At 40.7% G+C, this 26,714-nt stretch overlaps 3 protein-coding genes across 5 annotated transcripts in view; 2 read left to right on the top strand and 1 right to left on the bottom strand.

Moving 5' to 3' along the window:
- The first annotated feature begins 2,648 nt into the window (after positions 1–2,648).
- Positions 2,649–7,793, top strand: bbs10 (Bardet-Biedl syndrome 10). 2 transcript variants are annotated; one of them, XM_058646206.1, is made up of 5 exons: positions 2,649–2,728; positions 4,008–4,207; positions 4,286–5,233; positions 5,485–5,590; positions 5,860–5,995. In XM_058646206.1, the coding sequence occupies exons 2-4, from the start codon at positions 4,017–4,019 to the stop codon at positions 5,507–5,509; spliced, it is 1,164 nt and encodes a 387-aa protein (XP_058502189.1). In that variant the 5' UTR covers positions 2,649–2,728; positions 4,008–4,016; the 3' UTR covers positions 5,510–5,590; positions 5,860–5,995. The 2 variants fall into 2 exon arrangements, with proteins under 2 accessions (XP_058502189.1, XP_058502188.1); XM_058646205.1 differs by lacking the exon at positions 5,485–5,590 and having other exon boundaries at positions 5,860–7,793.
- Positions 7,794–8,872: 1,079 nt separating this feature from the next.
- cd9a (CD9 molecule a) lies at positions 8,873–18,619 on the bottom strand. Of its 2 annotated transcripts, none has more exons than XM_058646208.1 (8): positions 18,416–18,619; positions 13,335–13,437; positions 13,158–13,255; positions 12,350–12,424; positions 12,079–12,180; positions 10,563–10,652; positions 10,196–10,279; positions 8,873–9,053 (listed from the first exon to the last, which is right to left on the bottom strand). In XM_058646208.1, the coding sequence occupies exons 1-8, from the start codon at positions 18,482–18,484 to the stop codon at positions 8,988–8,990; spliced, it is 687 nt and encodes a 228-aa protein (XP_058502191.1). In that variant the 5' UTR covers positions 18,485–18,619; the 3' UTR covers positions 8,873–8,987. The 2 variants fall into 2 exon arrangements, with proteins under 2 accessions (XP_058502191.1, XP_058502192.1); XM_058646209.1 differs by lacking the exon at positions 18,416–18,619 and adding an exon at positions 14,969–15,127.
- A 3,637-nt stretch (positions 18,620–22,256) lies between these two features.
- Positions 22,257–26,714, top strand: part of vwf (von Willebrand factor) — a 30,890-nt gene continuing 26,432 nt past the window's right edge. Inside the window, exons 1-8 of the mRNA XM_058646008.1 lie at positions 22,257–22,367; positions 22,465–22,516; positions 22,591–22,734; positions 23,113–23,215; positions 23,296–23,504; positions 24,736–24,857; positions 25,299–25,518; positions 25,598–25,720. Of these exons, the coding sequence (XP_058501991.1) occupies positions 22,326–22,367; positions 22,465–22,516; positions 22,591–22,734; positions 23,113–23,215; positions 23,296–23,504; positions 24,736–24,857; positions 25,299–25,518; positions 25,598–25,720 (1,015 nt within the window). The 5' untranslated portion in view covers positions 22,257–22,325. The remainder of the gene's footprint in view (positions 22,368–22,464; positions 22,517–22,590; positions 22,735–23,112; positions 23,216–23,295; positions 23,505–24,735; positions 24,858–25,298; positions 25,519–25,597; positions 25,721–26,714) is intronic.

Raw genomic sequence — 26,714 nt, 5'->3', positions numbered from 1 at the left:
CTTATGGGGACCTAAATCAAGTCCTTATAAAGTAAATGATTACATTTTAAGGTGAAGACGTGTGGTATGGTTACAATGAGGTTAAGGTTAAGGTTAGGCCAGTAGTAGAAGTTATGGTAAAGGTGGGTCTCCAGGAAATGAATTTAAGTCTATATAATGTCCTCTGAAGTCATGGGAACCAGACTCACTCTGTGTGTTTGTGTGTGTTTGTGTGTGTGTGTGCCGTCAAGACCAATAGTCCTAATGGAGACCAAAACGTGGTCCTAATGAGGCAAAACCTAAAATCTGAGGAACTGGTAAAGTTTAGGCTTAGGTTAAGGTTAGGGATCAGGTTTTGGTTTGGCTGGAAGTTAATGCAACTCTGAAAATGGATAGAAATACAAGAACGGGTGTGTGCGTGAGTGTGTGTTTGTGTGTGTGTTATTTTCTGTCCATTCAGGTCTCATGGGATGCCCGGTCCTCTCCTTATTTGTGACGTCCCACCATTTGTGACCTCTGTCCTGCCCCCTACAGGTCACCAAGCCACTGCTGCATATTCATGAGTGGTCAGTCAGTGACATGGACTTTTGAAGGCTCATTAGCAAATTAAGAGTTCAGCAAAAGAGGACATTTAAATTCAGGGTGAACAACTGTGTGTGTGTGTGTGTGTGTGTGTGTGTGTGTGTGTTTGTAGCTGCAGAACTGTCTCATATTGTCTATGTATAGATGATGTTGCCTTATTTAGAAAACTCGGATGTGGTTTCTGCAGCAACACAAAGATCAAGTTCCCGCCCCGCCCCATTCACCTTGAAGCAACAAAGATGCATCGATGTTACTGTACACACACACACACACACACACACAGAGAGAGAGAGAGATGAGAGGATGGAAACAGACAGAAATATAGAACAAACATGTTAGAGCAGTTCTATCACTTGATGTACTTTGCGACACAGCACAGAGGTCAGTGGACTTAAAGCCACAATGAAATATCTACAGATTATCTACTGTTTATTTTGTCTAATTATTCCATTCATTTAAAAACTGTGTGAATCAACAAAGAAAAAAAGAAGTTTCTTTAGATTCAAATTTAGATTTTTAATTTATTTGGAACAGGTCAAAGAAATGATTTAAATTGACAATGTTTTTTGATTCATGAAGATTTCTCTTTTTCTTTTTTATATAATGTGCAAATAAACTGAACTAAACTGACTGACACATTTAATGTTTTCTCCTGTAAAATTTAAATTAAGACCTTAAAAACTTTAGTTTTCCATTTTCAGATAAATTAGATTGATTATACTTTATTCATCCTACATCTAGATGACAATTACAAAAAGGTTTACAATACCAAAATAAAACAGGAAATGAATGAATGAATAAAATAACCAAACCATCACCTGAACAGATGACACGTGTAACATGTTGAACCTGTGATTGAAAACAAATATTTAGACCAAATAAATAGTGATTGAATTTATAATATGTGGTATATACTGATACACATGAGTTATGGATATACACAGATCGCCTCTAGGTGGTGCTCAAGCATCTGCTGAGCTTTTGCTCTCTGAGCAGGAAAGGGCCCCTGGGCCCTTTGAGACATTCATTCATTCATTATCATACCCTGGACACATCTGGACAGGTCACCAGTCCATCACAGGCCACATAGAGACAAACAACCATTCACCCCCACACTCACACCTATGGTCAAATCAGAATGTCCAATTTGTCTAATCTCCAAACCTTTGAGACATTTTTATTTATTTATTCATTTATTTACTTATTTATTCATTCATTATTCGCTAAATAAATAATAATTAGTATTGATATGTATAATTTCCTACTGTAGAGTACTCATATAGAAACCCCTTATTATGTGACAAAAATACTGACCTTCTTCTGACCTCCCCTCTGTCTTCATGTCACATTTCAGGCATTTCATTTTTTTATAAAACTTAATTTGATAGGGACAATACAAATGACCTCACCCAGTTCAACTCCAGCTGCTGCACTGGCTGTAGTAACTGATGGTTTGCATATACAGATTATTTATTTATTTATTTATTTACAGCCATTGCTAGTTTTCAACTCCCATCCCTTGTGCTGTAGAACTACTGAGAAAATTAAAGAGTATATGTTCAATACTGAAATGTACGATTTAAAAAAAGAAATTATATTTTCTGCCATGTTAAAATTAAATATGTCTGTGGTTTTATATCAATAAATAATAATCATTTTTCATCTTGACAACTATGAGGGAGGTGCCCTATTTTCTTAACTTTAACCCTTGCCCCCTGAAATGCTGTACGCGCCACTGCTGTAGAATTCTTTACAAAAAATATGCAACAACAAATTACACATATGCCTTCAGAGCCATAAGGTGGGTAACACAAGAGCAGAGTTAATGTGAGCACATAATACCACACACATAAAAACAATGAAATGAAGCAGCTGATTTTATTACAGAAGCTATGTTTTGTTTAGTATCACCACCACCACATGATAACATCCAGAATAACTCAGTCTAACACTTACACATATGCCTGTCAAACTAACACAAGTCAAAGTAATACATAGATAAAGCAAAAAATAAGGAATATTGTGTGTACATGTACAATTTCAGGAATAAAAACAATGTATACCTCCACACGGTAGGTGGCGATAGAGCAAATTACATCTCCACAACAGAGCGCAGAGGCAGTCCGGGCTCTAGGATACGGAGGAAAGCGTCCTATTTTGAACTTTGGTGAGTCCTGTCACATTAAAAGCGTTTGTTTTTACACCTAAAAAACTAACTTGTTTCCTCTCTGAGTGACCAGACTTTTCAAGGCTCGTAACTCGAAATGCAACACGAGTCGCTACGAGTAAAACGGCTTCGTAAGCTACTAGCTAGCAGGTGCTACGACTATTTCTGTACTAGAAAGGAGACATGAGTCGTGGCTTCCCGTGTTTACATGTGTGCAACAGTCGGTTACAAGTGAGTCACTCATAAACAATAAGCCATAATATGCTGCAGCTGCTTTTCAACAGCATTGAAAGTCATTTAAGTGTTACTTTATAGATTATGCATGCAAGGTACTCAGCACGCACTACAGTATACACTCACCGGCCACTTTATTAGGCACACAGGACACATAATGAAGTATCTCTAATTTAACATGTTGTGTTTTAGATTAGATTAGATTTAACTTTATTGATCCCACATTGAGGAAGTTAACTTGTTACAGCAGAAGAGTTGGGATCAGACAGTAGTACAATAGGATATAATATAATAATGTAAAATATACAAATGTAAAAAATAAAAAAGTGCGACAACAATACCATAGACCAGTGGTTTTTAAATCTTTATACCAAGTACCACCTGAAGTAACACCTTATCACCAACGTTAAAATACAGTGGTGTAAATAGAGCAAAGCTACCAATTTCACAGGAGCGAGATTTATTCAAAATAAGATAATTTACTCTCTCATCATTCTCCTCTTCCTCACATATACTTCAGGCACATATAGGGAAAATAGATTAAGATGGAGCGAGAGATAAAGTGACTCTATTTATTATTATTATTTTATGTATTTATTTATTTATCTACACACTCTGGTCAAACTTCCTGTACTTTTCTACTGTTTAAACAGTAGAAAAGTATTTTTGGCTTGTAACCAGAGGGTCGCTCTTTTATATCCAAGGGCTGGGATGCCCCTGAACAAGATACCCAGCTCCCATTGCTGTGCATGCAATGGGAGCAGTTTGTTTGTGTTCACTAGACCTTTGTTCAAAGGATGTGTTAAATGAAGAGGTTACTTTCACTATCACTAGTTGATGTGTGTGCAAATAAAATTCTAATCCTAATGTAACGTGGACACCTGTCAAGCACCGAATGGTAGTAAAATCACATATGATGTAATCAATAATTTGTTCTCTTACCCTTTTCGAGCCAAAACAATTTGGATCCTTCTATTAATGTTATATTTGGACATTGTATGTGATGTTAAATTCTGTTTTAAATCTGTGAGTGTGTGTCTTCCAGGTTTTGGAGATGCTGCCAGTCGAGCATCTTCACCTCAAGCATGTCCTGCAGACAGTATCTGCTCTGGAGTCAGTTGTCCTGCGCAGCTTTGGTCCTGAAGGGGGACAGGTACTGTTTACCCGGGATACAGGTCAGGCCATGCTGACCCGCAGCGGGACACGCATCCTCACTGCACTGCGACTTGAGCATCCAGTGGCTAGGTAACACACCGACAATACATATATATATATGTAAGCATACTTTGTGTTTTTAATGCGTTTTTGTGTTATCTGTGTTAGGATGGTAGTTGACTGCGTGAGGAAGCACAGCAAAGCAACAGGAGATGGATCCAAGACGTTTCTTCTACTGTTGGCTTCATTGCTGCGGATGATTCATGCAGCAGCTTGGAAGGAGCCTGCTGTGTCTCGCACTTACAGCTCAAGGGAAGCAGCAGAGGCTGCCACTGCCAGGCGACTGGCTGACGAACTACTGGCGTTTGCATTGGAGGAACTGGAAGACGTCATCTCCGTAGGAGTCCTCCCTTATGGATTATGGGTTTCATGGGAAGCCTTGACTGCAAAAAACAACTCCACCTGTGTTCAAAAGCTGCTAGTTTCCTTCTTTCATACTCGTCTTGGTCAAACTCACAGTGACTTTATCAGCGACCTCACCTGTGAACTGCTCAGGAACTGCAGGCTAAAACGTGACCTCCTTCCCTCAGCACTCCAGTTTGTGAATGACAACTTCCCTGCTCTGCACACACCTGTATCAGGCTTCCCTATCAGCTGTTCACGTTTGATTGAGGGGCAGGTCATTCATCGGGACTTTGCTGTGTCCTTCGCTCACACTGACCACCAGCCGGTCAAAGCTGTAGTTTTCACTCAGCACCTGCAGCTGAAATTGCACGATGAAGGAGTCGTGCTTAAAGTGGGAAGTGGAGGCAAAATGACGGAGAACAAAAGTATTGTAGAGTTCAGTGCCTGGTCAGAGAAGTCACTGGAGTGTGTCTTTGCAAAGCTGCAGTGCCTGGGTGTCTCTGTGCTTCTGTCTGCAGTGAAACAGTCGGCTGCTGTCCTGGCTCTGGCTGCACAGGCACACATGTGTGTTGTGGAGTGTATCAGTGAAGATGAGCTGTCTCTCTTTGCCCAGCTGAGTGGCACCACACCTGTCTCACACTGCTGGAGGATTGAACCGGTCAATGTTGCTTCCCTGACCTTTTGCCGGCCGATACTACTGGGAGTCCACAGGTGTGTACACAACTGTGATAACAAAGGACTTTTGCCGATATATTGGGAATTGCTTGGACCGATAACCGATACGAATGTATTTATTTTTTTCCCTGCAACCATCTGCAGAGGTCACTTAAATAATTAGTATTTATACAGCGCTTTCCTAGTCTTGATGACAACTCAAAGCTGCTTTAAACCACAGTTTTTCCACCCATGGCCAGTCACTCGCTCTGCCACAGAGCTGTCGTTGCCCTCTGTTTCTTCTGTAGTGAAATTCCTGCGATGGACCGGTGACCTGTCGAGGGTGTGACTCTGCCTTTCACCCTATGTCAGCTGGGATTGGCTCCAGCAGCCCCACAACCCTCATGTGCAGATGTAGATATACATTTTCTTCATTGTATAAAATGAACATACAAAATAATTGCTGTACAGGGGGCCAGCATAGATTTATCAAAGATTTACTCTTGCCTCAGAGGATGTCAGCTGAGGAGGCGGTCTTTATTATCCCTCCTGAGGACAGATTGTGTTCATGCAGCTCATGAATGTGATCATGTCAGAGGTGATGGGATCACTCAGGATGGATGTTGGATGAGTGTTTTCTTCCCCTGCTTTGTTTGATGGATTTTTTTTTCCCTCTTCCACAGATATGTTCATGTGGCCTTCCATGATTTAGAGGAAAGAACCATGGTCAAACCCTGCAGTGTGGTGGTCTGTGGTCCAGGAGAAGGACAAACGGACCAATATGCATGTGCATTTCAAGACGCCATCCGCATGCTACTTACAACCTGCAAACCCACAGATGTGACTGTTACTACAGTGCTGTCAGACCAAAGAACACGTTTACATACAGATGATCACTCTGATCGAACCATGCCCACATCCTTCCAGCAGTGTGTGTTGGAGACAGGGTGTGTTCTACCTGCTGGTGGGACTTTTGAGTGTCTTTTAAGTCACGCCCTCCTCCAACATGGCCGCAGATGCTCAGTTTCCCAGCTTTTGGCAAATGCCCTTCTTAATGTGCCGCGATTGATTTATTCCCAAAGTCCCCGTCATTTCTTGCACATTCAAAACAGGATCCTGTCTTTTATTTTAAATCAGTCCCACACATTCAGTCCCCTCTGTAAACAAGGATCTGCCACAGGCCTCGGGCACGGTGCTGGTGCTGCTGATTTTCCTCCTGTGGATAGTAAACTAAGCTTGAATTGTTGTAGAGAGACTGGCGTTTCTTTAAATGCTGTCATGTTGAACTCGGGCCTTGATTCTCTCGGCTGTAAATACCGGCTGCTTCTGGCTGTCCTGCAGTGTGTCTCCAGTCTCCTCCGGGTGGACACAATGCTTTACACACATGCCGCCTTAAACACACAGTCATGCAGCCGTGCAAGTGTTTCCTGGGAGGGCTCAGAGGACGAGGCTGAACACTGAGATTGTAATGTATCCAAACAATGAAAAGAAACCTCAAAGGCATAGTTCAGGTTTTCTTGTGTAAGGTATGGACACTTTAGCAACGCTGCCGGTTGTGTGGGGAGCTAAGACTCTTATGCCACGTTCCATTTACGTCGAGACTCAGAGCTGGAAGTGGTGTCACCTCTGAGTTCACAGCTACCTTTTAAAATGGTTTGTGATGCAGTGAGAGGAACATATCGACTAATGCAGCTGGGGATCAAACTCTGATCGTTAAATAGCTCAGATCTATTGTTCCTTCTGTTGCAGCCAGCAGCCAAATGATCCGTTAGTTAGAGTCCAGTTCTCAGGCTGTTGCACAGGAAGCTCCTGTTGATTATATGTCAATACAACAAGCAACCACAATTCTTAAATCCCAAAAACTATCCTTTAACATAAGTATGTGGCTTATTAATTGAACTTTTTTGATCATCGGTTTGAGGGCTTTTTTTTTTTAGTCTGTTCGTTATTTTCTTTTTGGCTCTGATGTAAATATGTTCAATCATTTTGGTTTTTGGACAAAACAAGACGTTTAAAAACATCATCACCTTGAAGTTAGGGACGCGCCGATGACAGTTCATGGACAGATCAACTCATTGATTATGAAAATAACTGCATTATTTTCTGTTGTTCCTCAGGTATGATTCAGGGAGAGTTGAACCTGCTGCTACTGCAACGTTTGGAAGCACAAACCTCTTGTTGTCAATCACTGTTATGTTAGAGCTGCATTGCACTACAGGCCAAATAAAACATTCAAGGCAGTTCTGTTCCCTTCTGTCTTGAAACAAGTCCAGATTTGGCAACAACATTTAAAAGAAAGTGACTTTTCTGTCAAGTTGTGCAAATGTTAATGGCCCTTTCCCTGTTATTTTGTTCCTATTATCATCCGTATATCAGTTCCCCTGCCCTCTTCCTGTGGCCTGTAAACATTCTGTTACATAAAGGACACACACGGCCTACTCACACCCCCGTTTATAATCAGTGTTATCTCAATATTCAGGGTGTGGCGGCTCAGCAGCAACACAAGGCTGTCAACAACTGAATCAGAGAGCACTTCCCAGCACTGCAATCAAAAGGCCGTTCACATCCACTCTCACCAGAATCACAAACCCACATTAAAGTGTACCCTTTACTGCAATCACCAGATTCAGACTCAATATTTTCTGCCGTCGCCACAAATATCAAAGAGGGGGAAAGGTGCGTGAATCGTTATCACATTTCTATCACATCCTGCACACCTTGGGACGGTTTATGAGCCAGTGGGGCCCTGGGAACATCATTTCTGCTTTACAAAGGCCTCCATAGTTCTGTGTGGAGGGAATAGTGAGGGGTGAGCGACTCATAAGGCCTTTATTAATTACTTACTAAACTCGTAATCGTCCTGCTAAAAATACGCCCGCCTGAGTTCAAGTTATTTTTGCACACATCAATTAGTAATAGTGAATTTGACATCTGCATGTAACCCATCCACGGCAGCCAATTCCTTTCTTCCCAACCAACAGTTAGTTTGACCTGTGCACTGTGCATCAGTGCCACTGTATAATGCAATCAAAGTCCATTTAATACATTTTAGTTTATTTGGCTTTCATCGTTATATTTTTTAGTCTCTGTGAAACATAGTGCATACAATATGGTATAAATCAAGCCAGTTTCTGTAAAATGACATAGACGTTACAAAATGTACAATCAGACCATGCACACCACTCAAGCATTAGAAATGTTTTGCAAAAAATGTAAAAAAAAATACACATTTACAGAAAGTGACCAAGAAAATAAATTAAACATAAAAGGAGAAGAGAAGGGGGCAAGACAATAAAAAAGAAGGAATTTGTCCTCACTCTAAAAAACACAAGCACATCAGTTCATGACTCAGTGTTCAGTTGTGAGTTAGATTATTAACTGCTTTTTTAATCCCTGGACTCTTATTGCCAGTGCGTGGTAGCAGTAGAAATGTGAGCAGTACACATGACGCAACAGTTTCATTTAGATAATCAGCAGTTCACAAACAAACGGCCACAATTACTGTACATTACTGTACTACACTGCTGCTGCTGTTACTGCACAGGTGACACCCGTTCTATAGTTGGGCTTAAAAAACCACGTCACATCTATATCTAGTCCAGAAACGTGTCAACAACAGTCCAGTTAGAACTGATCCTGTAATAATACTGAAGATGAATCAGAAATACCTGCACCCAGTCTAACGTAGCCCCCCCCCCCCCCCCCCCCCCGTGAACAAAACAGTGTTTCTATTAGAAGTGGAGAGTCGCTGACTCTAGGAATGATGTCATGCAACATAAACCAGGAACTGTGACGTGCAGGTCAGAGGTCATCACACCACTTCCCGAGATTTCCTGATGGCGCAGCACAGGAGCATGCTAAAGATCATCCCGAACACCTGCAGAGGAGAGGAAGAGACGCGCTCTTTAGTCGCACATGGATTCAGAACATGAAACCGATTTGAATCAGATATGAATCAGATATGTGTCATTTGTGTCTACAATCTAAGCTCTCTTTCCATGGAGGATGAGCACTGAAGCTATATTTGGGCATGTGGAAGTCTTTATGATGCAGACCCTGCAAACCCTAACATGCCCTTGGTGTTTTAACAGCTTAAGGTAATGCATCATACAGAGTTAATATAAAGGTCCAGTGTGCAACATTTACACACATGTGCAGAAGTTGAATCAACTACCCACCAGTATGTTTGTAAAGGTGAATAATTGCTTTCAAACAAAAGTCTGTATTGTGGTCTTAATTTTATAACGTGAAATAATCTTAAATTTATGGAACAAATGGGTTTTGCGGCTCCTTTAATGTTTAATTATATTCATTAATATATTAACATTAATGTTATTTGGGTGGAGAGGGGACAAAAATGGCTTTTTCACAGTAAAGGTTGCAGAGCCATGATCTAAGTGGACAAATCAGTACATTCTTAAAAATGCAATGGTGGCAAATGACGTAATCACAAATGGACACGATCGGTGATCACGTGCAATGGAGGACGTAGGCTCAAGAAATATTCTGCAGCCTGTAAAGATACACCCAAAAGCAAGAGCTTGGATTATAATTTATTCTGTATTTCCCGGTGAAAAACTAAGATAATCCAGTGGATACAATAATCTGAACCGGGCATCAAGTCCTGCCGTGTAAATGCAGCCAATGTGAGATATGAGCACATCAAGCTTCAGGCTTGGATGAGCAGTGAAATGACTAAAGCTGAGACTTGATAAAACTGTGGCAGATTTACAATTTATCACATGGTCCAAAACCAACTGCAGATTTTTATCAACTTGCTTTAATTGACTATATAAGTTAGCTCTTATACTTCTGGTCAGTTGTTAAGGGGAAATTTGTACTTTGTAAGGTAATCTTAGTTATTAAAATTGACTTTAATGAAACATTTACATTGTCTTTTAGTAGTTGTTTAAGTAGTTAGCCCTGAGGGCTTTCCTAACTGTGTCCTTCACTTTTATAAGATGTCCTAACATGTACTGATACTGAAATATGATGAACCTAAACCTAAAATACAGTTACCATGACAATTCCAATGGCAATGCCCACTCCTCCGATGATGTGTAGCTTGGAGTCAAAGACCTCGTCGATGGCATCAGGACAGCTCTGAAACACAGACACACTTTTGTTGCAGCTTTCTCTCTAAACCTGCGCTGAACGTGACTCGTGCCTGACGGCCTGAGAGCATGCGGGCATCAGTGGAAACTCTGTTGCCTTAGCAACACTGCAAAAAGGCTGAGGAACCTCTGTCTGTCAAAGGACAACTGATGAATTAATGACACGCCATGCTGTAATTATGTATTTGACATGCAGCGCTCGCCTCAGCTGAACGGCGTCTGACATCTTTTCCATCATAGACTTTCTCGTGACTTTGGTCTGCAGGACATACCTTAGTAATGAGCTGCTCCAGCAGGTCTCCACGGGGACAGGTGTCTTTGTCGTCATCCAGCAGGGCTCCGTTTGGACCGCAGCACTTCAGCTGTACACACACAATATCATGTCATTAGAGGAGAATGGGAAAGGTCTCGATGACTTCATGAACACTCACTCAAAGCTGCTTTACACTGCAGTTTCACCCATTCACGCGTTCATACAGTTCATCTATGTGCAACACATTATCACTCTTCTTTCATACCCATTCACACCCTGTCGGCACATCCGTCCGCAGCAGCACGGGGTTAAGTGTCTTGCTCAAGGACACATCGACAGGGGTGACTCCCCAGCAGAGCAGGGAGTCAAACCCTCAACCTTGAAATTGAAAGACAACTCGCTCTGCCACTGAGCTTCCATTAAAGAAGACGACTTGTAAAAACTTCAACTCCAATGTCAGCGTTTTGCTTCAGATTTAGTTTTCAAAGTCTTGTCATTACTGGATGCACATAACATTTTTACATTTGGCCAATAGTTTGTGCACAATTCACATTATTAGTACTATTATTATTAGTACTATTATTATAGTAAAGCTTTAACTGTGTAATAATTTAAAAAAAAGATTTTTTTTATATATCTTGCTGAAACCTGTGCAGCACTTTCAGCTACAGTTGTTTAGAATGTGCTATACAAATAAAGTTGACATTGACATTTGACAAATTCATGAAAGTGGAATTAAACTCTTGTCAGATTCAGCAGGAAAAGCCTTAGTTTCTGGGTTTATAAATAATGTAACACTTTCTTGAATGTGCTGCTCTTCTGGCCAGTCAGGGTGATATGAGCTAGATTCCTGGTTCAATGAGACGAACCACAGTAACTGACCATGCAGCATGAGCACAATTACAAGCACATCACTGGCTACATTTGAGGAAAAATGGCAAAAAGGGCCACATGAAGAGCATTATCGTTACCTAAATGACGCTTATGTTAAAGAAAATGCATCAAGAAGTCAGTGGTCCTAAAGTCCAGAACACAAAACCTTCCCCTCGCCCCTGAAGTTGGCAGATTTAAGTGTTTTTAAGTGTTCATGAAGAAAACTGACTGCGCAAACTGTGCAGATTACATGAAATTAAGAATGAGACTTTTAAGTTTAATGTAATGTGTTCTGTTGCTACTCTGTATGTTTCAATAATATCGTCATATTCTCTGTGCATGATTATAAAATCAATCATCAATCATGTTCCAAAAGGTTCTAATTACCTGGCAGCGTCAGAAAATGAGAGGGTGATTAGGATTCTTCATTTTACAGTTCTCGACTCTTTTTGTGTTGCTTTTCCATCAGTGATAGTACCTGGTACCTGGTGCTTTTCATCCATTTTCTGAATTAAACCTATCTATTGTTAAAAAACATGAAGGATTTCTAAGCTGGAGACGGATCCCGTGGGAGTGCAAGTGCATCCAAATATTGTTTTTGCAACATTCCTCAGATAAGATCTGAAGCAAGTGCGATTAGAAGTGGAACAGAAGTGACTCACTCCACTCTGAATGAGCCGCAGTGTCTCTCTGAGCCGCTCGTCTCCCGTCGTCTTGTAGTTGTTGTAGGTCTGCCGGTAAAATGCTGTGATGTCATTCACCACCTGTGACAACAGAGAGGAATTAAACGTTTATTTCACACCGTCTTTTAAAGTCTCACAGCAGTATTTTCATGTCTTTCACACGGCGACAGTATTTAAGTCCTTTTCTGCTATTCATTCAAAGTGCTTGAAACTTTATTTAACAATAAAAATGTCACAAGTTCAACATTACTTTGCTCTGATTGGAAAATCCCCAGATTCCAGCGGCAACCAGGACGGCAAATATGACGAGCAGGACGGCGAAGAACTGTGAAGAGAACATCGAAAAAATCAAACCTAGCTGTGAGCAATTTACAGAAACTCCTCCTCCTCCTCCTCCTCCTCCTCGTGAGAGATTAAGTTGAAGAAGATTAAGGTCAGACTGGGTGGGAAGTAAGAGGACAAGCAGAGACTCCTCACTGGCTTTGACAATACTCAGTAAATGAAGATAAAATGTTGTGCACTGGGTCAGTCCACAGTCCACTGTCCACAGCCCACAGTCCACAGTCCACAGTCCACAGTCCACAGTCCACTGTCCACAGCCCACAGTCCACAGTCCACACTAAGCTACATCACTCCAGCCTCACAATGAAAAGCATTCAGTTTTCAAGATCTGCAGTTTTGGTAAATATCGGAAAACCCTTTATTTTCAGATTCTTGCCAAAAGCCATACTTTATAAAATGCTTGTAAACATAACCAGGTCCATAATACTGTTAATAAAAGCACTTTAATACAGCCTTTATGTACCGCCTTAAAATTGATAGAATTAATGTACCTGACAACTATTTATTCCTTTCACAAGTTTGTATTACGAGCCTATACGTGACTTTAAATAAATATTAAATGTGTTATCTGTGCTTTAATCACACTAATATGGACTTATGAATAGCTTATTGTTAATGACAACTCAGGATAATGACTTCTGGTCAGGTAAGTGGCTAAATATTGTATAGCACGAGAAAGGAGCGTTCCATGAAGAAAAGAGAAACATGGTACAGACCGTTCCCAGCATACAGGGGGACTCTTGGATCGCCCCACAACATCCGAGAAACCCCACCGCCATCATCAGTGCTCCAGCCGCTATCAGGATATACACACCTGCACATGAGGAGAACGTTTACTGCACTGCACAGACACACACACAACACACACCTGACTGACACACAGAGAATGTTACCTGTGTAAAACACGGACGGAGAGTCTTCTCCTTCAAACAGGCCTTTGGTCTTCGGGTCTAATCGCAGCCAAAGGCCGACAGCAAACACAGCCGTACCTGCAAGCTGGAGAAATCCATCCCATAAAAAACAGGACACGATTCACACAGCAGTTCTGCAGTTAGTCACGACAGCAGTCATCAAACATTTAGACAGAAGAATACTTTCATAAGGTTTAAATGCATGTTTGCCTCTTGTTCACTTAATAACAATTATAGTATAAGCAAACACACACACACACACACACACACACACACCCACACGCCATGTTGCCCCAACTCAAGTCTCCTATAAGATAAATTCCTATTGTCTAATGCAGTCATTCTCATAGCTCATTGCTTCTTTTTTAATTGCTCTTTTTCATCCTTTCACTTGAAATAATGTCAGTGAACTTTTTACTCTTCAATTTAAAACAAACAAACATGCTACATTCATTTTAACTGGATATAAACACTGAACAAAAATAGAAACGCAACAATTTTGTTTTTGCTCCCATTTGTCATGAGCTGAACACAAAGATCTAAAACATGTTCTATGTACACACAAATGTGTGTCAGTGAGCCGAGATAATCCCTCCCACCTCACAGGTGCTGATTAGACACAGGAGTGCCTGAGACTGGCCACTCTGAAACAGTTTGGAGGGAGCGTGCAGTTGGTATGCAGAGCTGTTGCCCGTGAATAGTGTTGCATTTCTATTTTTGTTCAGTGTGTGTATAATCCCAGGTGTAGGCTAACAAACCATGTGGGAACAGATTTATCATCAACGCGCTTATTGTGAAAACTGACATAAAACTGATTTTTGTCAGTGATGACACAACTTTGATTGACAGTTTTTACAGACAATTTAATGTAAAGTTCTCTTTATGAAATCTATGTTATTTTATTAAGCCATTAAATTCATTTGATAGGAACATTTATGCACTTTTAGCATTTTGAAACACTTGTTTTTGCAGTTTGACCCTGTGACCTCTTGCTGAGGACATGTCTACAGACTTAGGTGACAGCGCTGGTCTTTTAACAAATTGCAGTGAAATTGTACTAATAAAAATATGAAATTCATTTCATGATTATACACAGAAGTCTTTTCAAAAAAATAATGAATGTCTTTATTTTCATGCAAACTATGACTTTTTTGGGGTTTCTCATCTACACTTCCCACGTTTCTGCATCTTTTTCTGTTTTCTGACATTTTTTAGTATTCGATTAAGAAAGAGAGAAATTGATCCTCAGATGAATCGATTATGAAAGTATTGATAGTTGCAGCTACAGCTAAGTTATGATAAACTAGTTTAGTGTTTTAATTACAGTTGTCTATTATTTACTTTTTGATTGTTTAGAACTAATCATTCCATATCGAAACTAACATTTTTGACTTGCTGTGAAATATCATCATGAATATTGTTACTGCGATATCACGGTGGAATATCATGTTATTACTTTAAACTTGTCTACACTTGACTTTGACCATATCTTATAATATGAGGAAGTGAGGACTGACTCAACTGTCCTCACGCTGTAACACCTGTGTCTCACACTGGTTTTCACAGGAACACAACACAATCAAAACAAGTCAGATAAACCAGAGAAGGTCACGTACCCAAAACAGAAAGTTGAAGATAAACATGAGATACTTGACACACTTGATTCCCCCGGTGACAGCCATGCTGATTCAGAACAAACACACTGTCCACAGTTAGGAAAGCAAACGGCTAACTTCTCCACATGAGGAAGCAAAAGCACAATGGAGTCACCGTGTTGTGAAAAGGAAACTCCCTTTCAATGCCACACCTTCATATGATCACCTGATCACAGAGGTAGGAAATAGAAAAATAGAAAGTGTGTGTTGTGTTTTCCTGAGAAACAGTTCTTCCGTAAGTCATATATTCATTCCTGTGTGTGTGTGTGTGTGTGTGTGTGTGTGTGTGTCATATTCACTTTTATATGTACAGTTTGTGTGTGTGTGTGTGTGTGTGTGTGTGTGTAACAACAGTATGGTGCATGTGAGCACGTAGGCTGTGATGATGTGGGAGGTTGAGCAGCACAGATCTGTTCAGGCATGTTCTAAAAAAGCCTGTGCAGCAGCATGTTTCAACTTACCATTACATAACAAGAGACACAACCTTCTCATTCACAGACAACTTGTTCTACCACTGATCCACCGTCACCCACAGACTTATTTCTTCTTTATGGGAGAGGAATATTTGTTTATTAGAATTACTGAGCGAACTTTGACAGTGAAATCATTGAAGGCTTATTATAAATATATATATATATATATATATATATATACATATACATATACATATACATATATATGTATATATATATATATATATATATATATATATATACATAAATATAAAATAGCTTTCACTGCTTTGCAGATGATGCACAGATCTACCTGCCTTTGAAACCACATTGTGGTGATTCTGTTCAGGCTCTGCTTGATTGTCTGAAAGCTGTCAAATCTTGGATTAACAGGACAGAAATCTTTATTTCCTCTGGTCTCCTTGGTTCCTCTTTTCCTAACTGTTAAAAACCTTGGTGCTTCTTTCTTTCTTTAAATTTGATAAACAAGGGAATTCTGTGATTAGGAAACGTTTTTATGAACAGAGTTTTAGTGAAGGTCCAAGGCTACCTCCCCTCTTTAGAGATCTGGAGAGGGTAATCCATGTTTTTATCACCTACCAGTTCGTTTTAGGACTGATTTTAAAATTCTCTTATTTGTTTTGAAATCATTAAATGTGCTGAAACCTCAAGATCTGGCTGAACTGCTGCACCTACAGCATTTTAAAACCTATTTTTACTCCATGACGTTTAACTCAGATTGAGCTGGACTCCCATTGTTTTTGTTTACTTTTTATGTGGGTTTTTGTGGGTTTGTTTTGTGTTTTTATGCTTTCTATTTGTACTGATTTAGTTTTTATTTTATTGACGTTATTCTGTACAGCAGTTTGGTCAATCTCAGTTGTTTTTAAATGTGCTCTATAAATGCATTTGAGATGAGTTGAGTAAAGCTGGGGACTCTCTACAAGACTCGGAGCACACATTAACCCACTGGTTTCTGAAGATGTTTTGTATGATGACTGAAGACTGGGGATGACACGTGAGGGATCACAGACTAGATGATTGGTCAAACTGAAGTCGAAGGGTAAACAAACATGGACGACAAGCGGTTTGCCGTCGCTGTTCTCTGCTCTGAGAAATCAAAGAAGAAAAGACAAGTATGGGTGAAGTCATAGGGGAGTCGACGTTGGCATCGTTGTTTAGGTGTTCCCGCTACTTCCTGTCGTCTCCTGCCGCTATGTCCTGTGTCCTTCTCTTTTTCATTGCCCGTTTGCAGCATGTGTTTGCAGGTGGGTCGGTAATCAGCTCACACTACCTGATTGTGTCCAGAGTCATGGACGGGTTTGACTGCGACTTAATCTTTACCCCTCACACACAAACAGATTTCTGTGCCATGACATGCCGACTTGTCCCCAACGAGTGCTGACTGGAGCAGACTCTGCCCAACGATTAATCCTGGGTAAAATCTGGCAGAGAATCTTGTAGTGTGTGTGTGTGTGTGTGTCCAGCTTTAGCTGAGGTTTAGGTTGAATAAAGCTGCACATGGATGCCGTGGTATAGTGTCAGCACTGAGCTGTGATCACTGAAAGCACAGTGCTCTATTTATATGGACTCTGATGACAGACAAGTCATCAGAGTTGTCTCTCTGTCTCTCTCTCACACATATTTTCAAACACACACAGTGAGAAAACCATGTTGAGCCTGTAATAAATGCATGGTTATCTCTGGTGCCATCTATGTATAGCTACACAAATTACAAACGTGCATAAAAGGGCAGAACATTCTTCTAAACACACACATACACTCACACAAACGTACACAGGACACACCCTGCAGCCAGTGAGACACAAATAGCCTGCATGTATGTGATATCCAGCCTTCATTTAAGAACACTATATGCACCAGCGCACACACACACAGTCTAGTTTCCATGACTTCAGAGGACATTACATTGACTTACATTCATTTCATGGCCACTTACTCTCACCTAAACCTCACCCTAACCATAAAACATGTCTTCAGCTTAAAACCTAATCATTTACGTTTTTTGTCCTCTGTAAGTAAGTAAGTCCTCATCACATGACTGTGTAAACAGATTTATGTCCCCACAACATGAGGAATACCTGGAACACACACAAACACACACACACACACACGGATTCCAGCAGCTATCCTTCCATTGACATGTATGGATTCCAGTTCATTTCAACAACTTGTTTTCCCTAACCTTAACCATAACCAGGGCATACTCTAACCTGAACCTAGCCACAATTCAAATAATTAGGTTTTGCCTCCTTAAGACCAGGTTTTGGCCTCCACAGGACTACTGGTCCTGACAAGGTCAGTGTTTATGCCAGAAAGGGTCCTAGAGAGGTAACTAATACAAGAATACACACTGGGTCATTGACATGCGCAAGACTTCATCACATCACGTGACAGAGAATTGAACCTTGAATATTACTATTGTTGCGGTTATTGCTGCTGCTGTTGTTGTTGTTGGTGGTGGTGTTGCTGTTGTTGGTGTCAGTCACAAAACGTCTCCTGCCTCCTGTTGTAATTATTAAAATGCAGAGCGCGGAGTCTCCACAGTGCCGCGTGCAGTCAGTGGAAGTGGAAGTGGGTCACTTGGCCACTGGGGATTAATGTTCGTGGCCGCTGAGTCTGGTCACTCTGTGAGTCCAACAATCACCGCACAGCCTGTTAGTGATGATAATAACCGTGTGTGTGTGTGTGTGTGTGCGCGCCCGCGTGCGTGATCTTCACCATCCTCCATCCGATACACCGTATCCTTTCATTCACTACTGCTCGCACATGAACGCGCCTGCACGCAAAGCTCTTTACACATTTACTCACAGACACTCATACAAGCACGCGCGTGTGTGAAGCACAGACAGGGCGTGCAGTGGATTTCCTTTTCACACAATACAACACAACACAACACAACACAACACAACACAGCTCGTGGCTTGTAACTCACCCAGAAGACCAGGTTGAAGGCGAACATGAGGTATTTGATGCACGTCTCTCCTCCTGACAGAGCAGCCATGGCGCTTGTTGTTTCAGCCGTGGATCAAACTTGTGTTTGCTGTAAACGCTCTTTAACGCGACGGTAGAGAAGCAGAGAACACGCGCCACAGTCTGCACACGCACACTGACGCACAGTCAGGCGGCTGGTTTGCGCGCCGTGCTGTGCGCACCTGAGGTGGTCCGCCCACACACCCACGCAAACACACACACACACACTTTCTTTCTGTATTTAAATTGTATTTAAATCAAAGGAATCTATTTTTACACAGGGGCTTCCTACTGTACCACAGTTACACACATGTGCATATACAAAGCTTATTTTTGTAATCATGATTTTAGATATTTGATCATTTATATTTATATTTATTTATGTTTCCATTTCCTGTCTTGGATTATTCATCTTCTTCTACTGTCACAATCAACATCATCATCTTCATCATAATCATCTTCATCGTCAGTCTGCTGTTATGAGCTTCGTGGTCGCAGGTTCCTGCAGCGCTCACGGCCATGACGTAATTCTCCCAGAAAAAGGCGCGTTCACAAGAACGGAGCAGTTTACGTGAATGAACACTGTGCACGAGCACATGCATTCTCTCTCTCTCTGTGATGATTAATAAATGATATCAGTTATAACTTATTCACAAGGATCGACATCTATATTTCACCACCCTTAAAGAAATCAATGATAGCGTATTAATCAAAAATTGAAATTGACTTTGTTAAATGATTGAATACAGAATACACAAATACACAGACATGCAGATGTAGCAGCTTTTATTAATGTCACTTCTAACCTGTGTCACCAGTGCAAACAATCTAACTAAATGTGAAGCATTTTTACAACGTTAGAGACAAATTCACTTTAACCTCTGCTCCTTGAAATGTCTGTGTGCACCACTGCTTACAGGAACTCCACTGAAAAAGCTATTGCAATTATTGCAAACTATTTTCAATTAATCCTTCGTTTATATGTAATATGTCATTTTTGTCTTTATATTAATATTTATTTTTGTAAAATTGACAAGACACTGTACACATAGTATGTGATGACTGGTCATGATCATGTTGCATTGTTAGTTTGTGCATGTCAATAAAGAATCTTCTCAATAAAACAACTCCCATCCTTCATAATAATTAATTTAAATTACCGGTGTGCAGGGCCGACGCACGCCTTTATGGGGCCCTGAGCTGAATTTGATTTGGGGGGCCCCCTCCCACCACCTCGGAGTCACCTGTGCTTGACTATTATTGATGCAAATGTAACACTGTACATTATAATAATAATTATAGTTGCGTAAAAAAATGTATAAATGTTAATATATACAGTATATAAATATATACATATATACATACATATGCATGTATATATATATGTTAAAGATTGCTTTGATACATTAAAATGTTTTGAATGCTTTTATTGTTTTTTTCCCCCGGTCATTAGCTGGCCCCAAGCAGTCAGTTATGGCCCTTTTCCACTATAGTCCCAGTTGGTTTTCCACTACAACTGCCACAACTTCGTTTTACACACACACACACACACACACACACACACAAACGAGTGACAAGTGACTTATAAAGCAGTTGTTTTCAGTGTAACTGAATCTTTAGAATCAGTTCATTAAAACTATTTGTTCAGTACTTCCTCCATGACCGTAGCACAGACTCCGTCTGACACAGTCACTGGACTGAAACACCGTGTCACGATCAGCAGTGCTGTTGCTAAACGCAAAAAAGACTCCTCTGTTAAATATTGAGATTTTCGACATTTCCCTGGTAACTGATCTACAGTTTGGCTTTGTTCGGCTCGATTCTTGTGTCAGATTCTTGTCTCTTCCTGTGACGACACTCAGTGGCCAGCAGTCTGACGACGTCACACATAGTGCCTCCTCAGCTCGCTTGGAGCCTCAACAGAGCAGGTACTAAAAAAGTCCCCCTAACCCTCTTTTTGAGGTCCCTGTTCGAAAATGACATGCCCAAACTAAATCTTGGTATCAAAATAAAGATAACACTTGTGAGATTCCACCAGAAGTGTAAGTTTCACTGTAGATACCACTGTGCCAGAGTAAATGCAGATGAGACCCATTTTTGTTCCCTCGCCCAAAGAAATATTGCATTTTAAAATAAATATCACCTTTAAAAATGTGCATTAGGAGCTTTAAAACTCATGGAAGTCATGCAGCAACATGTGGACATTAACTGTGCAAAGTCTGATGATGCTGAAGTGAAGCAGAGTGAAATTACAGAGGTTTTAGTAAAGAGATGCCATTTACATGTCACTATTGGTCTAATAAAAACTTGTTTTGAATTAAAGAAATAAAAAATGATTAAAAAAATCAATATATATGGGGCTTTTTTCTCTGGAGCGTCAGAGACAACTCTGAGCCTCAGCCTGTTCAGGGCCAGAGCTCATTGGCCAATCTGGGTGATTGACAGCTCGTTTTAATCCTCTAAGCCAATAGATTCAGGCTACAGACATTCACCCTTCTCCAATCAACAAGCACAAGCTAATGGCTGTCTGGAATGACCAATCAGACCAGGAACAGGCCCCAAAGCATGCTGGGAAGTCTAGTTCTCCGCTAGAAGTGGTTTGGTTGTGGTGAAAACAGCTTGTTTTGCTCAACAACAAAGGTAAGACAACATTTCTGGTTGTATTTCTTGAAAGTGAGTTGTTGTTTTGCTCTTATTTTGGGGCTGGATCTGTGAGTTTTTTCAACATGATGACGCTGATTCTCCACCGCTTTTAAATGTTTACACTGTTATGGTGTTTTCAGCTTGTGTTGGTTCGATGGTTTTTATGAGCTTTTAGCCAAGTGTCTGAGCTTTCTGTGGGTATGCTGCATGTCAATATTGATCAAAGCTAAACGTGACTTTGGTAAGTGTCACAGTGAGTTGTACTGCCCCCAGTATCGGGGGCAGTACAGTCGGGTACCGGGGGCAATTTGAGTCTTAGCTCTAAACTTAACCACTTCCTCAGAAATGAGTCTGCCTCATTAGAGCCAGGTTTACTGAGTACTTAATATTACCATTACAGCAAACAGTAACCAAAATACAACATTAGATTCTAACAGACTCCTCCAAAAGTATTGGAAGAGTGAAGCCAATTCCTTTATTTTTGCTTTTAACTTTAAATATTTGACATCAAAAGATGAATATAAGACCATACATATGTATTTCAGCTTTTATTTCCAGGTATTTAAATAGAAGAGAAGAATAGGAACATATAAACTTGAGTTAGATTGGAAGTTGCATTTCCACTAGCATAGTACAGTTAGTTTAGGGATTAACTGGTTATGGTTAAGGTTAAGGGTGTCTTAATGATTGGTAATCAATGCAGTGTCCAAAAGAAGAATATCTATGCAGCCAGTGTGTGTGTGTGTGTGTGTGTGTGTGTGTGTGTGTGTGTGAGAGAGTGATTCTGGGAAGGCTTAGTTACAGTGCATGTTTGTCCATGAAGCAGCAGAAACACTGTGTTATTGCGTGAGTTATCTCAAGTTAAGTGTTTTTTCCACAAGGATTGTTTGGGTTGGCGCTCCTGCAGATATGCATGTGTAGACTAATTACTCAGCCTGGCAAACAGTGGGCACATCCTGGCATTGTCCTGCTGGATCTGTTTGATTGTGTCAGTCTGCAGGCACTGAGCTGTGGACAGAATCATAATCATTCTACCCACTTCTTGACATGACCTGGTGAGGGGGAGGGACCTTTCGAGAAAATCAACAATAGCTGGGGGGGGGGCGTTGATACTTTATTTTCCTATAAAATAGCAGTTTCCATTGGGGCTGAGTGTGTGTGTATGTGTGTGATTGAGTGTTTCAGTGTGTCTGACACAGAGCCTCACATTAGACCATCATGTGGATCTAATGCCTTTTCTCTGTAACTCCGAATTAACTGGAATCATGAAGGTAAGACAAACAGCACCTCCGAAAACTGGAGATATTGAGACATCAGACGATGGTGTAGTACGTGGAGAACATATTTGTGTGTGAATCTGTGTTGCAGATGTCTATGTGGAGATGTGTGCGAGAAATCTATGTCCTCCTTCATCTGACAGGTGAGTGGTCAGCTTGTCATATGCAGCACATGTCACCCAGTATACTGCATGACCATACATTTGTGTGTGTGCAGCCTGTGTGGCAGGGATGACGGGGAGGTGCAGCCTGTTCGGACGACACCATGTTCACACGTTTGATGGAGTTTTGTATGAGTTTCCTGGAGACTGCAGTTATCTGCTGGCTGGGGACTGCAGCCATCGCGCCTTCACACTCCTGGGTGAGTCACAAACACACGTCAGGTCATAGTCATACTGTGTGCAGAGCAAATAAATCATATCCAAATAAAGTCTGTTTTTTTAGATTCAAATTTCATTCTCTCATGTTTCAGGCTGTTTTGTTATTATTTAACATAATGTTTGGTCTATTTTAACTTCTTTAATTGTGTGTCATTCTTATTTCTTCTTATATACTGCACTTAATCTGTTCATTTATCTCCTCTGTCTTTATGCTTTTGCTTTTACTTCCTCCCTTCCTTTTGTCCCCCATCTCTCTGCATAACATCACAAGACATTTGATTACGTTTGATTTAAGCACTTAGGTGCTATGTAAATAAAGTTGATCATTATTATTATTATTATTATTGTTATTGTTGCAGGTGATTTTGTCAATGGCAGAAGAACAGGAGTCACACTGTATCTGGGAGACGCCTTTGAGTTGCACCTGTCCGTCAATGGCCAGCTCACACAAGGAGATCAAAGGTAGCAAAAGAAAGGGTAAAATGAAATAAAATAATCACACACTATTTTTTAAAATGAATGTGTGTTTCTCTTCTCTGCAGATTATCTCTGCCCTATGCATCTCACGCTGTGTTTGTGGGCTCTGAGCTGGGCTTTTACAAGCTATGGAGTGAGGAGTTTGGCTTCAGCATCACCATTGATAATTCAGCCAACATCGCTCTGACACTGACCAAGCACCACAGAAACCGCACCTGTGGCCTCTGTGGAAACTTCAACTCTGTGCCAGCTGACGAATACACTGCTCAAGAGGGTACGTGCATGTGCACACTCAACACAAGGCGTTTGATAAAACGGCTAAAGAACCAACATGACACACAGCAAAGGATTTGCCACTAAACATGAACTATTAGTCATTTCAATCTAATCAAGTTTATTTGTTCCTATACTTTTCCTCACCTAAAAATGATCTTCTTGTTGAAATACCTGGAAATAAAAGCTGAAATACCTCAAATATTTTAAGTTATTTTGGTGACTGTAAATGTTTAAACAGCAGCAATAATAGAATCTAATGCTGTATTTTGTTTTTTTGCTGTAATAGTACTATTAAGTACTCAGTAGAGGCAAGTACTGAAATCTAATGGCCCTTTTCCACTATGGTCCCAGCTCGCCTCGGTTTAGGTTGGTTTTCCACTACAAACATTGTACCTGCTCAACGTGGGCGGAGTCATCAATGCACGGCTGCATGAAACTGAAGTTTCTCATGTTTGTTTTACACACGACACACAATAACGAGTGACTAGTGACATTTTTAAAGCAGAAGTAATTATTGGAGATTAACCCACGTTTTAGGATTGTTAAGTCTTTTCCACTGATCTACAGTTCGGCATTGTTCGGCTTGATTCTTGTGTCGGACGTGTCTTCCTGTGACGGCATTCTGACCAATCAGTGGCCGGCAGTCTGGCGACGTCACACATATTTCCTACTCAGCTCACTTCGAAGAGAGCAGGTACTATAGAAAAGGTACTATGTTAGTGGAAAGGCAACTTAACCGTGCAGTGGAGCCGGTGGAAACACGCCATAAGTAGTCACGAAGATGGTCATAAATGGTCAAAATTCAAATTTTTGTCCCTTTTAAAAAGAACGGAATTGTACCTTTTTACATTTCTGAACCTTCCTGTGTGATAAGCTTTCACTCACGGGTGCACAACTGTCTCTAAAAAAAAGGAAGGGACAAGCATGTGCACCCTTTTAGGTAAACAACGGTGTGTGAAAGGGGAAAAAAGTCTGTAACCATGAGCATGTGGGATACGTGGAGATTTGAGTGTGAAGAAAGATTGGAAAGGAGTCATGACCATGGAATTTATAGGAAATGATTTGGGTCACCACTGGTCAGCAACAGGAAGAGTAGCAACTTGGCACAGGAAAAGATAAAGGGAAAGAAAGCAAGAGAAACAGTGGTGGTGGATGAGATTAAGGAGCACTCTGTCAACTTACGTGTGTGTCTCTGTACGCATGTGTGTGTGTGTGTGTATTCTTTGAAGGTTTTCTAACAGAGAACAGTTATGACTTTGCAAATTCGTGGGTGGTTAAGGGTGCTGAGCAGTCATGCCAACGTATCTCAAAGCCCAGCCAAACCTGTAACGACACCAAACAGACTCCAGAGGTGAGTGGATGAGTACCACTCACACACAAACACACACACATGCATACAAACATGCACACACGTTAGCACGCTCACAAGCTTGTTATAACATATTACATACAGAAATATCTCTTTGTCATTTTAAACCATCACTGAGAACAATTAAGGCATCACAGGCAATAAACCACTGATGTTTGACACAGTTTAATTTATACAATGACATAATACAAAGAAATCAGAAACATAATGACAGCATGGCTTCAACAATGAAAGTGATGTTTCACATATTTGGGCATTTACTCTATTTTGTTTATATCACTCTAAATGCTGATCAGTTTATGGCCTTAAAACTATCCAAATCCTGCTTCCATTGCAATTACACAAGTTGTCATTCTTAAAATTCAATATCTCTTTGAAATAAAAGTGACAAACATGAACGTTTCTTCATGTTTTTCTGTGTAGATCATGTCCAGCTGCAGCATGTTGCAGACCTCCAGCGTTTTCCTGCACTGTGCCCACGTGGTCGCTCCCGAGGCATTCCTGTTGCTGTGTCAGGAGGAGGCGTGTCACTGTGACCGGAAGGGCGGGGAAGACTGCTACTGTCCAATCCTGCTGGAGTACGCCCGCACATGCCACGCCCATGGAATACTTCTGCAAGGCTGGCAGGAGGAGAGCCAGTGCTGTGAGTTTGTCAGTCAGTTAAAAAGTCACAACAACCAAAAAGTCACATGACTTATATGTGTGTTTTATGCAATTTACAGTCCCCAAGTGTCCTATTGGAATGCAGTACAGTGAATGCACCAGGTCCTGCTCCACAACCTGTCATAGTCTCAACATCCAGGAGGTCTGCAAGGAGGAGTGTGTGGATGGCTGCACATGCCCTGGTAACCTCCCACTCGCTGCACCTCCTCTTCCTGTTTCTCTATAACTGATTGACTGATTGGTTGAATGGTTTATTTAAATGTCATGCACACAACAGTGCCCAGCAATTATGGGTGTAAATGGTATTTTCCCTTTCTTTCTCTTCTGCGTTGCTTTTACCACAACTGGAAATCAGGTGAAGCGAATCAGACTCGCAGCCAAAATAAGTCCAGGAAGCCATCACCGTGTTCTGTTTTATTTTAAAATAAAGCAAATGTTCAAATGTAAATGGGATACTCAGATGTTTAGCTGATGATCTGAGGATAAGCTGAGGTCAATGACAGTAACCTGCTTTCTTCACCCTGTACACCAGGGCCTCATATTTAGATTAGTGACTTCTCCACCTACTGAGGGCACACACAATAAGACATGAAGAATTGAAAGAAGTTGGCTCCTACAACCAGTTTACAAGACATCAACAATATTGATACAGATGACCACATACAGGAGAATCTGACGACATCCACAGTTTCTCATGGGCAGTTTTTTAATAGGGTTGGGTGGGATGGGAAAAAATATACTTTATATAATTCAACATTTAATATATAATATTTAATTAATTTCACAAATGTATTTAATATAATAAATACGTATAATAATTATCAATGCAACAGCCTTTAAAAGTCATCACAGATACCTTATCACGATATAACCACATTTAAAATCTAAGAACATATCTTAACATGGTCTCCTGTCACTACACAGATATAATATCCATATATTGGGCAGCCATGGATACAACGTTTATGTTGGATACAACGTTTATGTATGCTCTGTTCTGACAGACGTGGGAGTAGATGAATGTGTATGTTATAATAGTCAAGTAAGTATTTGTCTTATTTGTGTGGGTCCAGTGATCTGAAGGGCTAAACAACTGAAGCTACATGTATTGTCTTAATGGGATCGGGATCATTAAAAGTATAATTGTGTGTCATCTGCATACAAAGTGACATTATC

The sequence above is a fragment of the Solea solea genome, chromosome 12 (genome assembly GCF_958295425.1).
Source record: "Solea solea chromosome 12, fSolSol10.1, whole genome shotgun sequence".
NCBI classification, from domain to species: Eukaryota; Metazoa; Chordata; class Actinopteri; order Pleuronectiformes; family Soleidae; genus Solea; species Solea solea.
The sequence above is the reverse complement of the archived record's forward strand: the minus strand, read 5'-3'. Positions and strand labels throughout refer to the sequence as shown.

Bases quoted from the DNA above. Each gene is read 5' to 3' on its own strand.
- bbs10 (XM_058646205.1), top strand. From the start codon at position 4,017: ATGCTGCCAGTCGAGCATCTTCACCTCAAGCATGTCCTGCAGACAGTA. The intron at 4,208-4,285 runs GTAACACACCGA...TATCTGTGTTAG, and splicing joins CTTGAGCATCCAGTGGCTAG to GATGGTAGTTGACTGCGTGA. The intron at 5,234-5,859 runs GTGTGTACACAA...CCTCTTCCACAG, and splicing joins ATACTACTGGGAGTCCACAG to ATATGTTCATGTGGCCTTCC.
- cd9a (XM_058646208.1), bottom strand. From the start codon at position 18,484: ATGGCTGCTCTGTCAGGAGGAGAGACGTGCATCAAATACCTCATGTTC. The intron at 13,256-13,334 runs GTAACATTCTCT...CCTCATGTGCAG, and splicing joins TCCGTCCGTGTTTTACACAG to GTGTGTATATCCTGATAGCG. The intron at 10,653-12,078 runs GTGAGTCACTTC...GTGTGTGTACAG, and splicing joins TGCGGCTCATTCAGAGTGGA to CTGAAGTGCTGCGGTCCAAA.